Below are 17,373 nucleotides of genomic sequence, written 5' to 3' on the forward strand. Positions count from 1 at the left end.
GTTGTCATGGTGACTCGTGGTATCAGGGCTCCATTGATGATGGCTTTTTATAGAGGTTGTGCACGCGCGCAACTCAAAGTAAACACACTCAGAGTTGATTGAACCAACTCAGACCAGCTGTTCTGGAACCAGATACTCAGAGTTCAGGGATAACCTCAGAGTTTGTTGAACCTCCTACCTGGGATACCTCCCAGGTCTTTAGAATGACAGACAGTGATAATACCACTCAGCTGCAGGACAGGCTGGTTGTGGTGGCAGCAGGTGCATAGTGTCAAACGAGGTAGCAGGCAATTCCTCCTAGGAGAGTTGGAGATACACAGGCAGGACTCACAGTTGGGGAAGAAGGTGATATGTGGAGTTTAGGATGTGGATCTGGATCTTCTCCTGGTGATTGCCGGGCAGGAGCGTGGGAACCAGGGCTGTCTGGTGCATGACAGTATAAAATAAGCGCCCATTGTGTTCTGACTGGTCAGTTGTAAATTAGAATTTTTTTTGTCATTTTAAATCTATTTTGGCAGATCTGGGTCCAGAAGTCAAAGTCAGCAGACAAAGATAAATCTGTTTCCCATTTTAATACTTGTAGATGCATATAATTGGTGAGTGATTTATATACCATAGAAAGGTTTTTCTTTGCTTTTGGAGAGAGCTTTATTGACAAATTCTGGTGGCAGTATAGTGTTCTGGAGTGTTACGTCTTACTCGTCTTTATCACATGTAGGTAATGGAGAAAATTCATTAATTCATCTTCAACTGCTTATCTTTTTCCGGGTTGTGGGGCGTGCTGGAGCCAATCAGAGCTCATACTGGGCGAAGGCAGGGTCACCAGTCCATCACAAGGCCGACTAATAGAGACCAAAACCACTCAGGCTCAGACCTATGGACAATTTAGAGTCACCAATTAACCCAAACATGATGTCTTTGGACGATGGGAGGAAACCTGAATAAACCCACCCAGGCACGGGGAGAACATGCAAGCTCCACACAGAAAGGCCCCAGGCCGGGAACCAAACACATGACCTTCTTATTGTGGGGCAACAGTGCTAACCACACAATTTTCTCCATTTCGTATTGCAATGGATGTGAATTAATAATTAATAATTAATTTCATATAATATAATTAATTTGTCTAATGGAGGTAATGGAGCCCCATGGGGTCCCATGTGCCAAGATAAAGATGGACTTTGTTATTCACAAAGTCTGGGTTGTACCAGATTGGGAGAACCTTTGGCCTTTAACCATTTTAGTAGTTAAAGGTCAAAGGTCAGAGTGACCACACCAAACATATTTGTGGCCAAGTATACTTAATATAATGGGGAACTCCTGAAGGGCTTCCTGTTACGTTTTGAATGAAGGATTTAGAGTAAAGATTACTGTGATGGCACAACATGTATCTGTCACGAACCGGGCTGCACGGTCATGACAAAGAAGTGAGGTGCACACAACAGAGCCAATTAATAACCAATTTATTTAATAAAAGGATGTAACCTATGAGAAAAACCTAACCTAACAGTGGCATGTGTAATCAGTGAAATCAGTAGTGTAGGTGAATGCATGAGTGGAACAGTGTATGAATATAATGTTGTAGGGTGCAGAAAAGCAAATCAAAAATGTCAACCCAACAGCCAAAAAGGTGTCTCAGGGAGGAGAGACAGCAGCAACTGCACTACGAAGGGTTTTTGAAGAGGCACTGGCATCCAGAGCCCCAGGTGTTGCCAGTGTTCCTGATGATGCTGCCACACCCACCTCCAGTACCTGCAGAAACAGAGCAGCCACACAAATTAAAGCCACAGGCAGACATATCTAACTGATTAAGACCACATGAGCAGTAAATATGGGTGACTCAATCATTAGGGATGTTAAATATATTGTGAAAATTTAATTTTTAATTTTTTTTTTTCTAATGGTTTTTAAAGTCTTAATTCAGACAATGGCAACCAAAAAGTTACATTTAGAGATTAAAATACACAACTTGTGAGGCTGTTAATAAGCTATCTGGGAGTTTTTCAGAAAGCTTCAGGTTTCAATAGGTTGTTCTGAGCAGCCCTGATGACAGGGTGTTTTTTTTTTTTTCACCTCAGATCTAAATGTTTATGACAAACTTTGACTCAAATGGTTAATATGATTCTGGACAAATGTAAAAATCCTCTGTTAACCAGACAGTCTCTTTTTGATCATGGGAAGGTTGTGGCCCCTGAACACATCTACAGTGTATTTTAGTTGCACATGAAACAAACCCCTATGAAAGTCAAATAGGTAATAATGATGAATTTGTGCCAAATTGATAAATGATGGGTTAGTCATGTTAAGGTGCAAGTTCAAATCAATTTCCAGTTCTCTTGTAGAGGAAGGAGTTCGATCCTCGTCCTTATTTTTGTCAGATAAAGGTGAGTGATGAGACTGTAAGGCGGGACAAAGGGCCTGAGAGCAATCCAAAGTTTGATGGAGAGCAAAAGAAGTGGCAGATCCTGAAGAGTAGTGAGAGGAGGGAGAGAAAAGTGAGTTTCTCAGTGCAGTGAGGCTGAGAGCTTTAATCCATAGAGACTGACCAACATGGACTTCACCTGCCCAGAATTGCAGAGTGTCTGCCATGTGGAAAAACCAGTGACTCCAAACAAAGAGAGGCTCACTTAGTCATGCCATCAATTGTCTTTACCAGGATTTAAGTTTCCATCTTAATTAATTAAACTAGAACTGAAACCTTTTAAAGCTCATCTCAAATGCACTGAATGTTCAAAATTACACCGGTGACTGTCAGCCATCCTCTGATGTTCAAACTGTGGCTTTAGTTCAACAAAGTATGTTTGCAGGGCCAGTTGCTCTTGTTGAATTGTTTTACTGGTCTGTATGTTTGGAGAGAGATGGAGACAAGTTGGCTAAAATCTGATTGGTTCCTGAGAACTGAAATGTCAGTGTGGTCCAACTCCATTCATTCATTTATTAATTAATTAATTATTTCATGTCTTCATCCCTTGCTATTAGGGGTGTAACGATTCATCCACTAAATCGATTAATCAATTTATATTCCTCTGATCCAAATGCATCGATCTGTGCTAGGCTAATTGGCATTCCAGAGGACATATATCGATTAAAAATTGTTTGAATAGTAAAGAATCAATTTTCATCGATATTTGGAAGCAGCACATGCAAGCACAAAAACTGTATGGATGCATGTTTTTTTTTTGTTTTAGCACTTTAGACACATTAAACGTTACTCGATTCAGTCTGCCTGTCTGTGACGTCAAAGGTACATGCCGACAGCAGCGCAAAACTCAGAATGAGAGCAAAATGCAGCATGGCGGATGGCAGACGTGACAGCGAGAAAGAAATTTGCAAGCCAGTAGAATATGTGGAAGCCAAATAAAAAACACAATGAATCTTTCCAACCATCTAATAAGGGGCCATGGGATTAAACAAAACACCGACAGTCCAGGCCCATCTCCTGAAGAAATTTTGATGTAACTTTATTTTTGATATCAATATTGTACTCTTTTTATGTTGAAAACAACAGTAGAAGTAGCAGGTAAACTTGCTGTTAATTCAACCTCAAGAAATGTTGGTTGCACTTTATTGTGTACTGTTCATTACGGTGTTCGTTTTAGGACATCCTCTGATATCAGACTCAGGTGTCCGACATCAGACAAAAAAGCATCAGGTCTCAGGCGAAAAGGCATCGGAGTAAGCTAAAAGTCATAAAGTCTGAGAAAAACTCTAACCCTATCCTAAAATGAACACTGTAGTTTATATTGAAAATGAGAGCAGAAGGTTAACCTTCTGGTTGCACTTCATTCAAATAAAAGGTTAATGTATTTGCCATTAATTGTTGTTTGCTTGTTTATAATATCCATAATTAATTTAAACCTGATTTCTGTACAAGATACAACAGGGATCTCTGAAACTACGTCTGCACTGTCCAGTATCCAGGTATTTATTTCATAGTCAGACTCGTTGAACTTTTGGCTAAAAAGTTACTGAATCAATTTCAAGTCACTGTGTGGATCGACTATTGAATCGTTGGAAATTGTTGAAATGAACCAGGATCATCCTTGAATTGAATCGGCAACCATGAGTTGTGATTTGAATCGAATCGTTAAAGTGAATCATTACACCCCTACTTCCTATTCATCTAGGTGTAATGAAGTGTGCAAGATGTGAAGAGGAGGGAAAATTATATGTCTGCAGCTATATGTGGTTTTCTGCAGCGACAAGACCTTGAATCAGTGTAGCTGAAGGAAGTCTATTGCTTTTAGGTTTGAGATGTGACTAGTACTTTGCTTTTTGCTTTCTTTTTCCTTTTATTTTATTTTATTTTTTGTCAAAAATTAATGTGCATTTTTGGTCTGGTTTAGTTTTCCAGAAGTTTGCTTTTGATTGTCTGAGAGAGGATGTAATGAAGAAAGTTAAACTCAGTGCCCTAATTCAAATGTGCTGCACTGGCTGATTCAATATGAAACTTCAGCCACAATCAAAAGTTCAATATCAAGGCAACTGGCTAGCTGTATTGAATAGGTGGTCAATCAAAGGATGTTTTGCTGTCTTGTTTGACTCCTCCAGCCAGGAAGCTGAAATGTCAAGTGTGATGGGCAGCAATCTATTTACATCTCTGCTTATGTTGGTGGTGAATGATTGACTCAGCCACGCTCTGGAGATAGAAATCAATATGAATAAATCCTGTGAACTTCTGGCTTGACATTTTGATTGTGACATTAAAATGGACGCACAAGGGCAGAAATGAAAATCAGTGTCTTAAAAATGGAAATGTTGGAATAATATCAACACTTTTGATTTGGTGTCATTACTGTATATAATTTTTAGGTATTTTTTTATATTGTGTATTTTCTTGCTTTTTTATTTCAATATTCCATAATATTTCTCAGCATGTGATATTTACCTGAATGCAATAAATGACATATCTATATGACATATATCGCAACATTTGACCTGTACTGTTGACAAATAAAAGCTTGGACATTGTCTTAGCCTGGTTTAAAAGTCCTATATAGTCCAAAGATAGATGTTCACGTTTTTTTAAGTAAAAAATTAGGTCTTGATTCTGTATTAATACAGTGAAAATATCAAAGCTGTCATTCCACAGAGAACAGCTCACAGCCTGAATTCAGAAACTGAGCTTCAAAACCAGCCATCAGGACTTCTTTGTGAAATTTGAACTTTTAAATATTTTTTTCATTTGGCGGGTATGAACAACTTTCATATCGTTTCCACAGAAGAAGGAGTGGACATGGGATGAGAGCAAGATGATGGTGATGCAGGATCCCATTTACAGGTAATAAAATTCCACTTGCCAGCTCAACTTGAAAATGCAATTTTATTTGTTTTCATTCTTATTGTAATGACTTCAGCACTTCATCCAAGCATGATGAAAGCACTGTTGTTGGCTTCAGAAATTCAAATCTTTGGTGCAAGCGCTTACATTTTGGAGAAAGAATGATATTGTAGCTCATTCATGATAAGGTTTACTGACTTCAGAAAAGAGTGGCACAAAGAGATTAGTTATTAAGTATTGAAGCAGAAGCATTGATTAATAACTTTGCAATATAAGAGACTAGAAGAACATTGATAACATGCACACAAATCTGGTTTTTGAAAAATTTATTTTGTTATTATGAAGAGTGTGTTTAGAGAACGTAATTTGGCAGAAGGGTTCATAAAAATCCATTCTAAAATTGCATGTATTAAACGAGAGAAGGAAATGCAATATTGACACTGAAGAATATTTATTACTGCCAGTCATTTTTTGATGTTATCACCATTTGTATTTGCTTGTAGTAACATGGTTCTAATGAAATCACACTCACGTCGCACATCTTGCAGTAACTGAGTAGTTTCATTGAGGAAGATTGAACTGATTGCAGGCAGTAATATTCAGTGTGAGATCAACACTTGGTTTTAAGTGATATTTTTATGAGTTATGTTTTGAATGTATCCATTTATACTGACTCCATGCTTCCAGTCTTTATGCTAAGCTATGCTATAGTCACATCCAAAGTGCATCTCTATACTTTTTAGTGAGCATTTTCTTGTCCCACAATTAGACATTTTTTTTTTTTAAATGTTGAACTGTTCATTTAAACTGAGCTGGAGGATTTTTGGTCAAGCTGGTTAAACTGGCAGTCTTCAATATAGTAAATTATTCAGTCTGTTGGAGGGCCAACATACAGAGACAGACTGAGATGAACAACACTCACACTAACCCTAACTCCTACACTCAAAAGACCTACAGGAAATTTAAAGTCACCAGTTAACCTAGAAATGCATGTCTTTGGACGGTGGGAGGAAATCCACGCAGGCTTAGGGAGAACATGCAAACTCCACACAGAAAGGACCCAGGCCTGGGAATTTAAGCCACAATCTTCTTATTGAGGCAACAGTGCTACATACTATGCTGCTGTACTGCCCACTCTAATATTACATTATGTAAATATTTTAAATCAGGATGCCAATGAGAAAAAAATAGACCATAAAGCAGGGGATGCATAGAGGCATGGCTGCCCTGCGATTGACAAACTGTACCATAACGATCCAGCCCCAATTCTTCCCCAGCACCACCTTCTCTACTGAATATGGTTTCTTCTACTTTCAAAAATATGAGGTTGCAACAGCCAAATTACATTTGGAGGCTTCAGAAGGGTGAGCTCACAAATTACTTGGGGACATGCAGTTGCCATCATATGCCATTATGGCACCTTGTTATGGGATTATGCCAACATGCTGACGTTCTGATCCAAGAACTCTAGCCACACAGTCACACCTGCTAATAGTGCACTAGTACAGCGTGAATATCAGGTTTCAGTAGGCTGAGGAAACCCGATTAGCTGGAAGACAAGAATTAGGATTGACCAGGCTTGTGCTGCTGTTCAGTCCCAGTTCATTCGCACACACAGTCATTCAACACTTGCGAGGCAGCCTGCATGAACTCAGTGGCTTAGAAAGATTCACTCAGAAACTCAAGAGGAGTACATTTAGAGTCTGGAGCATTAATCTCTCTTTCACACACATGCAGTCATACAGAAGCTTGGCCAGATGTGTGGAGGGTGTGTGACTAAATCAGGGGTCGGCAACCTTCAGCTTTTAAAGAGCCATTTGGGGCGTGATTCCCAGCAAATAAAACCCACCTGCAGCCACAAATCCTATTTGACCACTATAATGAAGATAGTTTGATTACAGTTACACTATACAAATAAGAACTGCAGTTTGTTGTATTTATGGGGGGGCGAGAGCTCACCTGTTTTCAGTATCACAATATCGCGTCACCTGTTGCCGAACATGGTGGGACGCATATTTTGATTGATGATTGATTGATTTTGATTGATGAAATATATATATATATAATTTGAACTCGCACCACACCTTTTTTGTTTTTGTTTTACCCTGCGACCCAACCACAGATAAGCGGGTGAAGGTGGGTGAAAATTTTATTTCAGTGTAACTAGATCACCTAAATCTCCAGAATCAGAATTATTACAGAATTATTAAATTGAAAGAAAAATGATTTAATTAAATAGCCATTATTTTTTCAAAGCCACAGGGAGCCACAGCAGACGGATGAAAGAGCCACAGGATGCCAACCCCTGGACTTAACAAATAAAGAAGCTGAAGACAGACACACACACCCCACCACAGCCACACACTGGTCAAATTCTGAATCTCTACTGACACATACTTTATCTATTCTCACTTTCTCTTCATACACACACTAACATACTCTGTTCCAGGCGACTACAGCTCAGAAGTGCATCCAGGAGCACAATCAGGGAGGTTCTGGCTTTGGAAATGATTCTGTCAGAAAGATGGATTCTGGCTGGGTGTTTATCTAAGTATCTATGAGCAAGGGAATTTAGAAAGATTTTGTTTGGTTGGAGATGCCTTATCTTGGCCTGCACATTTGAACTTCGTGCTCACTTTTTAATATTGCAGTCGCAAAGTTTCCCAACAGGAGAGCGTATGATGGGTCATCCATTAGTCGCTATTGTCTGATGCACTTATTCTGACAGATCCTCGTAGCTTTTGATTTTTCATCATCATCATATCATTTAAATTAGAAGGAATCCCGGGCCAGAGGAAATCCACCTTGTAAGAACACGCATGTGGATGTAACCTTTTGGTCTTACGTTAAAATTGAAGCTAATGCAATTCACATTCACATCTTACTTTTGAAATGCACAGGAAAATGCACATCAAAAGCCCCGGACTGTTTTTAAATGGTCCTATGGGAGGTTTTTCTGTTGCACATACTGTAGGCCAGATGGTGTGTGTCTAAATCATTTGGGAAGATTTAGCTGAGAGTTGAGCATTTCTATCCATTCCTTTTCATCTTCAGCAGATGTGCAGCTGGAACTGCTGGCTTACTCACACTGAGGCTGTCCACCACATGCAGGCTAGGCATGGTGCATTCACATGTATAACATGTCAAAGGACACTAGTAGTGATGTCCCTCTGATTCTGATTCTGATTCTCATCAGGATCAAACCACCGAGTGTCCATACAACTAACAATGACATAGGCAAGGAGAAATATGCACACAAAGAGAGACACAACAACAAGCTTACATATATTAATTCAGGAAGTTCATAACTTTTCAGTCAGCTAGTTATTTTCATGATTTTTTATTTTTGTGACTGTGGTGTGTTTGATGAATTTTCCTTTAAACACAAATAAATTGGACTTCCTTATTTGACATTTGTTTCTTGCTTCCAGAAAAATCCATTGAGGGTTGTATATCAGGAGATTGCTCTGAACTGAAAATCTGAGGTGGATTTTAGTTGGCGTTTATATTGAGTTGGACATTTGGAAGGGGATTCAGGGGAAGAATACATTTTCTTTTAATTTTTCTGGTTCAGTATAAACTCAATGTGCTCTGTTTAGTTAATTTTGGTCCCTTGAGTTGTGACAGCACAGTTATAGGACCCCGATGCAGAAGCAGATAAGAGGGGTGTACTACGAAGTGAGATTAGTGCCTTAGCGAGCTATCTTGAGTCTAAAGCCAGGCTTTCCTGTGTCACGCAGGTGGCTCTTTTAAACGGGCTATATCACCGGGGTAACTTATGCTGCGAACATAACCTGATCCGGACCAGTTTTTGTTCCAACTTTTGGCTTAAAGTCGGCTATAAAAAGCGCTGCCCCTTCACCGATCATCCTCCTTGAACATGACCTCACAGTTTCTGGAAAATCCAGTGGATTTAGGTGCAAGAATTGTTAGATGTACTCTTCAGAGGGAGAGAGTTTTTCAAGACCGGAGTGGTCTATTGGCATTTTCAGACGTTATTCTCTATGAGCGATACAGATTCTCAGCTGAGGGAATATGTTACATATGTAATCTTGTTGACCATATGTAAGTAAGGGGACCAAATGAAGCCTTGCATTTACAGTAACGCAGCGATCGCGCAGCAGCCCCCCCCAAAAAAACAAGCACCAATCACAGGATGTGCTTTATTATTTATTAAAATTCTGGAAAAGGAACAGTCTGAAGTATACAATGTCAATCATGCTTAACAAAATATTTTAAAGTAGCCTTTACTGCAGTGCCCTTTTCCCCTTATTCCAGCTGCTCGATCTCAAATTTTAGTTTCTTGATTAACAGCTCTTTTTTCTGATCATCCAGCTCTAGATTACTTTTATAGAGGGCCCTCACATTGTCTGCTCCAACCTGTATTAATAGGTCATTAAGCTGTTCATGTAAGAGTACATGGCAACTTTGACAGTTACCTCTGTGTGGGGGCCAGCAAAGGTGTGTGCTGGCGGCTTGAGCAACACAAATGTGTCTCCTTCAACTGTAAAATAGACTTTTCTCATCTGAGAAACAATAAATATGCATTTAGTATTTTACCACCAAAGCACTTATATATACCCTGGATGAAGACTTGCTGCTGGGAGCTGCCAGCACCAGGGTCTGATTGAAAACCCCCTTGTATCCCCTCCATGATTGGCCGCCTTTCATCGTTTGCAACGGCCAGCTCCTCTGAGGACGTGTAATCTGCTGGAGCGGGCCCCTCCAGTCTTTCTCCTCTAATTTTTCTTCTTGTTTGCTTAAAATAAAAAGTTTTAAAAAACTGTAACAGATAAAGTAACAGACAGACAGACGATGCACAGCACATAACCTGAAGGAGAACAAAGAAAACACCCCAAAAAAAAAAAAAAAAAAAATCACAAAAGAACTGGGAATAACAGGAAAGTACACAAGAGATCACCAAACAGGCAGGAAGTCCAAGGTGGGTATATATAGTGGGTCGATTGCCAGTAAATGCAAATCAGGAGTGTGCAGGTCAGCCACGGGAGGAGGCGAGCAGAAACGCCCACTGGGAGAAAACACAGAGAGGAGGGCCATGGAAGCAGGAGCATAGAGAGCAACAAGACAGGTAAAACAAAACAGCAAGCCAAAACATAAACCATGACAACAGTTTGTGTTTTGGATTGGAATAACCAGGGTTTCATGGGACTGAATCCATGGAACCTTTACAGGGTTCAGTCTATGATGGTCTAGCATAGTCTAGCACGCAAAAACCCTTGAATGATTTTTGCAGAACAAACCACAGAGATTTAGACATAGACAAGAACCCAGGTGGTATCTTGGACATTATTTGCAGACCCATGCTGTAACACCCTCCACTCTGTCACCACCAGTTGCTCAGGCGTCCAATCAAATCAAATCAAATAAAATTTTTATAACACCAAATCTTTTCGTTTCTTCGAGGGAGGGACTTTACATATAAATCATGCATAAAGGACTCAAACAAACCCCTCTGTGACCAAGCAATCCTTCTGTTACACAAAAGCAAGGGTCTGCCAACACAGCGGGGTCACAGATCCAATCTAAACCCTGCATCAGGTTGTTGGGAAGTTAAAATTGTGCTATTTGTGACTTTGATTATCCATCTCTAACCAGCTGACAACCTTCATCATCCCACTGTTGACAGATACTAAAACTGACATTTGAAATCTCACCTCTGAAGAATATATGTCGTCTCCCCAAACATTTTCTCATCCAGACTTGTTTGTTTGAACAAGATGTGTTACCAGTCTGTGCCTTGTTTGCATCCATTTAACCATTGGAGCATATGAGGTGAGATCATTTAATCATGTCAGCTGCTCCCTGACTGGTCTGTTTGTGATTACAGAGAACAGCATCTCTGAAGGTCCTCCTCATGCACTTTTGGATTTCAATATTAAATAGGATTTTATATCTCTTGTACTCAAGGCTTGGCTTACGTGATTAATAGGGCTGAATTGATTTGAGAAATGTTACCTCCAGAATAGAAGAATAGAATACGAGAATAGATTAAACAATAAAGTCAGAAGTGGAATGGGCTGTTCTACTTTGAAGATAAAATATGTTTGTGTTTTTGGTGGATTTGGGCTTCAATGAAATTAGAGCAGAGTCTCAGTCAAGCCAAGTTAGCAATAAACTATGCCACAATATATTAGTCAGGTAATTTAAACACCTAAACAAGCAGAAGTGTCAATAACTGCTGGAGGGGTACCATTTACAGTGTAGATCCAGTTTAAATAAAAGAAACAATCCAATTACAAGCAGAATACTCACTTCCATCAAAACATTTCAAATAGAATAGCGAGAAAACTGGTGAAGGCAACAAGAATATTTTAGAAGTGACAAATGCTCCTTTTGTGACGTGCATGCTTCACTGCTGTTTACTAGATCATTGCTGAATTGCAAACTACCGTCTGCTTTGTGCCCACACTGAATTTTCAGCACTGCAAAGTGTTTCAAAGCTGCTTTCAGCTGTTACCGACATCAGCCCAAGTAATCGGTCAGCGAGGTTCTCATTTTTAAAGAGGGAAAACATTTTTAAATTTTAGTGTAATCATGAGTCTGACATGACTTAATTGTCAGGTGTCTGCAAAAGGCTAATGAGAAGTAATGGCATTGGAGGTATTCAGTGACAAACACTCACATCTAAACACATATAAACAGTTTGGAAGGGGGAGTTTTGGAAAGGCCCTGGATGAGATTATCAAAACTCTTATGCTCTGTTCCACTAATAGGACTTACATGACCTTACCACTGTTATGGTACTGACCATGTGCTAACAAAGAGAGGCCTAGAGCCACATCCAAAGCCTGATAAGAGTTGAGCTGAGAAAGGATTCTTTGAAAGTGCCAATATGCTCAGCAGGTAAAGGCGTGGCTAAGCCCAGGTGGGGTGGACACAGCGCCACCATTGGTCAGAGGCAGCATAAACTCGCGTAAACGCGAGGGAATCCTCGCTTCTTCCCCAGTAAGCAAGGTCAGCGCATGCCAGGGTGCCTGCTCTAGCGGCATCTAAACCAGTTCTCACTTGGCGACTGAGAGTGTCCAATATCAGTTGTTACATTTTATTATAACTTTGGTTCTCCGGATCTCTTTGCTGTAACTCCAGGGAGTGAACTGTAATTTTGCCGGTAAAACGGCACACACTCACTTGGCTCACTGAGCCTGTATCTAGTGCTGCGTGGTGATAAGAATCAGGTCCACGTCTCCAAGTGTTACCAAGGATCTAGATTCTTGTAGGGTCATGCTACCCCTTTTCTCCCACCTCCTCTATTGCTTCCCCCTCTTTATTTTAGCATCTTTAGCGTTTAGCAATGATTTGTCCGTTAAAGATAGTTTCACTGTTTATTCTTCAGGAATATTGGTTGTTTATTGATGTTGTTGTCAAGCAAATTGTGGCATTTGAAGTGGTTGGTTTATTTATTTATCTTAATGTGGATGATCTTGCATTACTGGCTGGTTGAATGGGGTCAGTGTTCGAAATCACGCCTTCTACCCTTCTATCTTTCAGTGTCATCCTTGTGTAAAATTCTTGTGTTGGAGCAATGGAGCAAGACACTTAAATTAAAAAGCGTAGCTGCTATCTGTAAGGGCTTATGTTGCCATAAAGTTTCCATTATACCATAGGAAACAATTCCTTTACTCCTTGGCTGCACACACCATTGGTTTTTTACAGTTCATCTATGCATCTTCAGAAACACCCCGATGAGCACAAGCACTTGCATAATAAATTTGTATTTCATGGATATATGCAAAAGATGTTTTAATCCAGTGTTGACGTCTGTTTTTTTCCTCTCATCACACATTTTGAATTACCTAACCCTAGCCCTAACCCCTATATCACATGGGCAGTCAGATACACAATCTTTTGGCTGTCGCCTCATTTCATGATAAACAAAGCCAGACAATGAGGAGGTGTGGCTGCTCCTGAAATACCTGAGCCTCATGAGTATTTGGAGAAACCAGGCTTTTTAATCATCCACAGAGACAAGGACTGTTTAATGAGAAACATGTTCATTTACTCGATCCCCATTTGATGCCATCTGATCCCCGATAGCACACTACAGGACCTTGATGAATGATCTAGGGACTGAAGCAGCTTGAGCTGAGTTATAGCCAGGTGGAAAGAATAACTGTGGCAGTGAATTTCAGACAGTGAACTTTTTTCACAACTTCAGAGGAGCCATTTGTAGGTTTTGCTGTTGCTACATAGCAAATGTTAAATTAACTGTCTAGAAGTGTTTTAAATTCAGCATTAAATGCTTTTCCTTTACCCACCCTGAGCTGATTTTGTTAGCATACTAACCAGTTAGCCACATTCCAATACTGAGTCACTGTTGCCTACATGCAGCCCAAAGAAGTAGCACTTTTTTTTATTATGGCTGCCTATCTTGTACATGCAGCAATGAAATAAGCTATTAGTATAAGGGTTAGCTTAACAGCTTGTAATGCTAGTGCAATGTATGTGGCAACATAAAAAGTTCTTAATAATGCTTTTGATCAGAAGTCTTCAACAGGGGGTTTGCTGAGGTACTGCAGGGGAGTTGCAAAATTTTTGGTTGATGAGACGTTTTCTTTATATTTACCTCTACATTTTTTTCCCCCACAAATTTAAATGTCTTTAATGCACATCAACATGAATCTAATACATTGTAGTGAACAGATAAATGGAGGCAGAAGACAGTCATACACTCAGCGGCTCAGGAGCACAGGTCCATGAACAACATCTGTCCCTGTCTGATTTGTAACACGACAAAAAACCAAAAGCACAGGAGAGGTAGGCCTAACGTTACCCTCCACCCAGTATGCGTGCCATCCATAGATGAGTTGAAGATTCACTGCCCATACTACATATGTTTAAATTTAAAACATGAATCTGTCAATTTTGTTAATAGTACAGTGTTGTATGCAAGATGACAGATATGTTTATGCATGCCAGTAGCACTAACAAGCATCACTTATTTTCGTTTCCACATTTATGTTTAAAATTAAAATGTCAATTTGAATAGCGTTAATGCATGATTACATGCAATTGACAGACATTGTTGATCTTGCCAGGCATCAGTTTGAGGTATATTTATAAATGGCAGTGGCATGGTCACCCGACTCACTGTACCTGGCTCTATCTCTTCATTAGTTTGGGGTCCTCGGCCTGGAAAATGTTGACGATCTCTGCCTTAGATAGATGTAAAAATATGTAGTTTGCATGCACTGTCAAAAAACATTTCTCCACCTGCATTGACACAAAATTGTTTGCTATGTCTAATATCCCACTGCCAAACACAACCATTAATATTTCTTTTGTGGTTCAGTGACAATGGCTGGGCAACAACAAATTCATTATAAAATATGTTGAAGCTGGCTGTTTTTAACGATGTTGATCTTTTGCCCATAATGATAAACAGCCTGTAGGAAAACATGAACACTGAAATATGAACACTTACCAAATGCCAGCAGCTGTAGGAGGATTCACTGTAAACACAGATCTTGTCCATTCTCACAACAGCAGAGGATGTTCGCAGGGGGTGGGGAGTTACCGGCCCTTTGCTGTTGTGTTTGTCACTTGGCATTTTGCAGGTGTCAAGCTCCCCTTTCTGCTCTCTTAACACACACAGATAGATGTTGTGTTTGTATATACGTGTGTTTTGCTCACTGCCTCCCAGAGAGTTTTAAGCCTGAGGGAAAAACCAGCAGACCAACTTAGCCAGAAGTGTATCACAATCACCCAGACCAAGCACACACAAACACACACACACACACATAACCACTCATAATGGCAGACAGAATGCCTTTGTTTAGCCATGTTCACAAAGTTGAACACTGACATGCAGTGGGGATGGAAAGTATTCAAAAACCCTTACATTTTCCACTCTTTGTTACATTACAGCCATTTGCTAAAATGATTTGAGTTGATTGTTTTCTTTATTAATGTACACACAGCACCCAATTTTGACAGAAAAACACAGAAATTTAGACATTTTGCAAATTTATTAAATAACAAAAACTGAAATATCACATGGTCATAAGTTTTCAGACTCTTTGCTGTATTTATCTCAGGTGCTGTCCATTCCTTCTGATCATCCTTGAGATGGTTCTTCACGTTCTTTAGAGTCCAGCTGTGGTTAATTAAATTGATTGGACCTGATTAGGAAAGGCACACACCTGTCTATATAAGACCTTCCAGTGCAGTGAGGTACTGCAACCAGCGAGAGGTTGCAATGGGGAGATGGGAGAAAGTTCTAGAACGTTAAAGATCACTGCAGACCTCCACCAGTTGGGGCTTTATGGCAGAGTGGCTCGATGGAAGCCTCACCTCAGTGCAAGACACATGAAAGCACACATAGTTTGGCAAAAAACACATGACCATTAGAAATAAGGTTTTCTGGTCTGATGAAACCAAGATTGAACTTTTTGGCCTTAATCCTAAATGGTATATGTGGAGAAAACCAGGCACTGCTCATCACCTGCCCAAAACAATCCCAACAGTGAAGCATGGCAGTGACAGCATCATACTGTGGGGGTGTTTTTCAGCTGCAGGGAAAGGACAACTGGTTGCAACTGAAGGAAAGATGAATGTGGCCAAGTCCACATATGTACTGGACCAAAACCAGGACCTCAGACTGGGCCGAAGGTTCACCTTCCAATAAGACAATGACCCTAAGCATACGGCTAAAATAATGAATGAGTGGCTTCAGAACAATGACCTGAAAATGGCTGTCAACCAACGTTCACCATCCCAGCTGACAGAACTGGAGAGGATCTGCAAGGTGGAGTGTCATGGGGTCCCCAAGTCCAGGTGTGGAAAAACTTAATGCATCCTTCCAAAGAAGACTCATGGCTGTATTATCTCAAAAGGGTGCTTCTACTCAGTACAGTGTAAAGAGTCTGAAAACTTTTGGCAATGTGATATTTCAGCTTATTTTCTTTAATGAGTTTGCAAAAATGTCTACATTTCTGTGTTTTTCTGTCAAAATAGGGTGCTGTGTGTATATTGAGGGGAAAAAAAAATCAACAAATGATTTTAGCTGTTATAAAGAGTGAAAAAATTAAGGGGGTCTGAATACATTCCCATCCCCACTGTAAATGGTCTGTTTCTCATCTAAATGTAGAAGAGATTCATTCTAGGGAACACTAGAGAATGCAATCGGATTAACTTAGACAGCACTGTCAGGGCACAGAAGATGTTTTTTCACTGTTGTTGATTTCAGTCTGAAGGAACATTATAAATGGTTTGAGCTGCTGTCTGGGTTGGATAAGCATCTGTTTGGTTCAGGGTAGAACAAACCTCCATAAAGGTTTTTTTTCCCATGTGTCAAAGAATGATCAGCATTTTTTGCTTTGAAGACAAAAAGATGGCAGTGGTTGAGCATACCTTAGGATCTTATCTTATTACATATGGTGACCAAATGCCAACATCTACGTTTACCTGTTCTGTCAAAAACACGCTCCATATATTCCAAACATTTATTTTCAATGTGTGGTATACATAAATTTAAGAATACAAGTATTGATATTCCTCATAAACCTTCCCCCATTTTTACCCTGGCACTTTGGAACTATTTCTGCTGGCCTTAACAAAGGACCACATGAGATGTGTCCACAGTAGCCATCTTGTTTGTAGTTTTTGTCGTATGCCATTTGGTCACTGTCACACACACACAGACACACATACACACAAGGCACACAAATGCATACATTGATATGCAAAAGGGTTAGGGTTATATAACATTATAGTTATACAACTTTGAACAAGTAGACTGGTTTGAACTGGTTCAGATGGTTAGTGAATCGGGAAATCTTTTTGTAAAGTTACTTCCTATTTGCTCCCACACAGTGAACAGATGGCACAGATGGAAATGATAATAATGAGACTGATGAAATTAACAGGTCTCATATGTTCAATGTTTATGATTTAATTTGCCGAAACCTATTTTGTGTGAGATATGAAAAAAAAGAAAAAAACTTTATGTATGTATGTCATCAGTTATTTTGGCACACACTGTGATTTTAGATGGTGTTTTCCAGTATTGGGCCAAAAATGAATTCAGATTCTGATTAATTTGGACTATAGCTGCTTGTGTGTGTGTGAGAGTC

The 17,373-nt window shown here is 39.7% G+C and overlaps 1 protein-coding gene across 5 annotated transcripts in view; it reads left to right on the plus strand.

Moving 5' to 3' along the window:
- The window catches only part of nos1apa (nitric oxide synthase 1 (neuronal) adaptor protein a), a 163,882-nt gene that overhangs the window by 63,326 nt on the left and 83,183 nt on the right, over positions 1-17,373 (plus strand). For 4 of the 5 annotated variants that reach the window (XM_029499236.1, XM_029499238.1, XM_029499235.1 and 1 more), the window contains exon 4: positions 5,223-5,281. In XM_029499236.1, the coding sequence (XP_029355096.1) occupies positions 5,223-5,281 (59 nt within the window). Of the gene's footprint in view, positions 1-2,813; positions 2,827-5,220; positions 5,282-17,373 lie in introns of all 5 variants that reach the window. The other variant, XM_029499240.1, reaches the window with a different exon arrangement.

This window comes from Echeneis naucrates, chromosome 4 (assembly GCF_900963305.1).
Source record: "Echeneis naucrates chromosome 4, fEcheNa1.1, whole genome shotgun sequence".
Lineage (NCBI taxonomy): Eukaryota > Metazoa > Chordata > Actinopteri > Carangiformes > Echeneidae > Echeneis > Echeneis naucrates.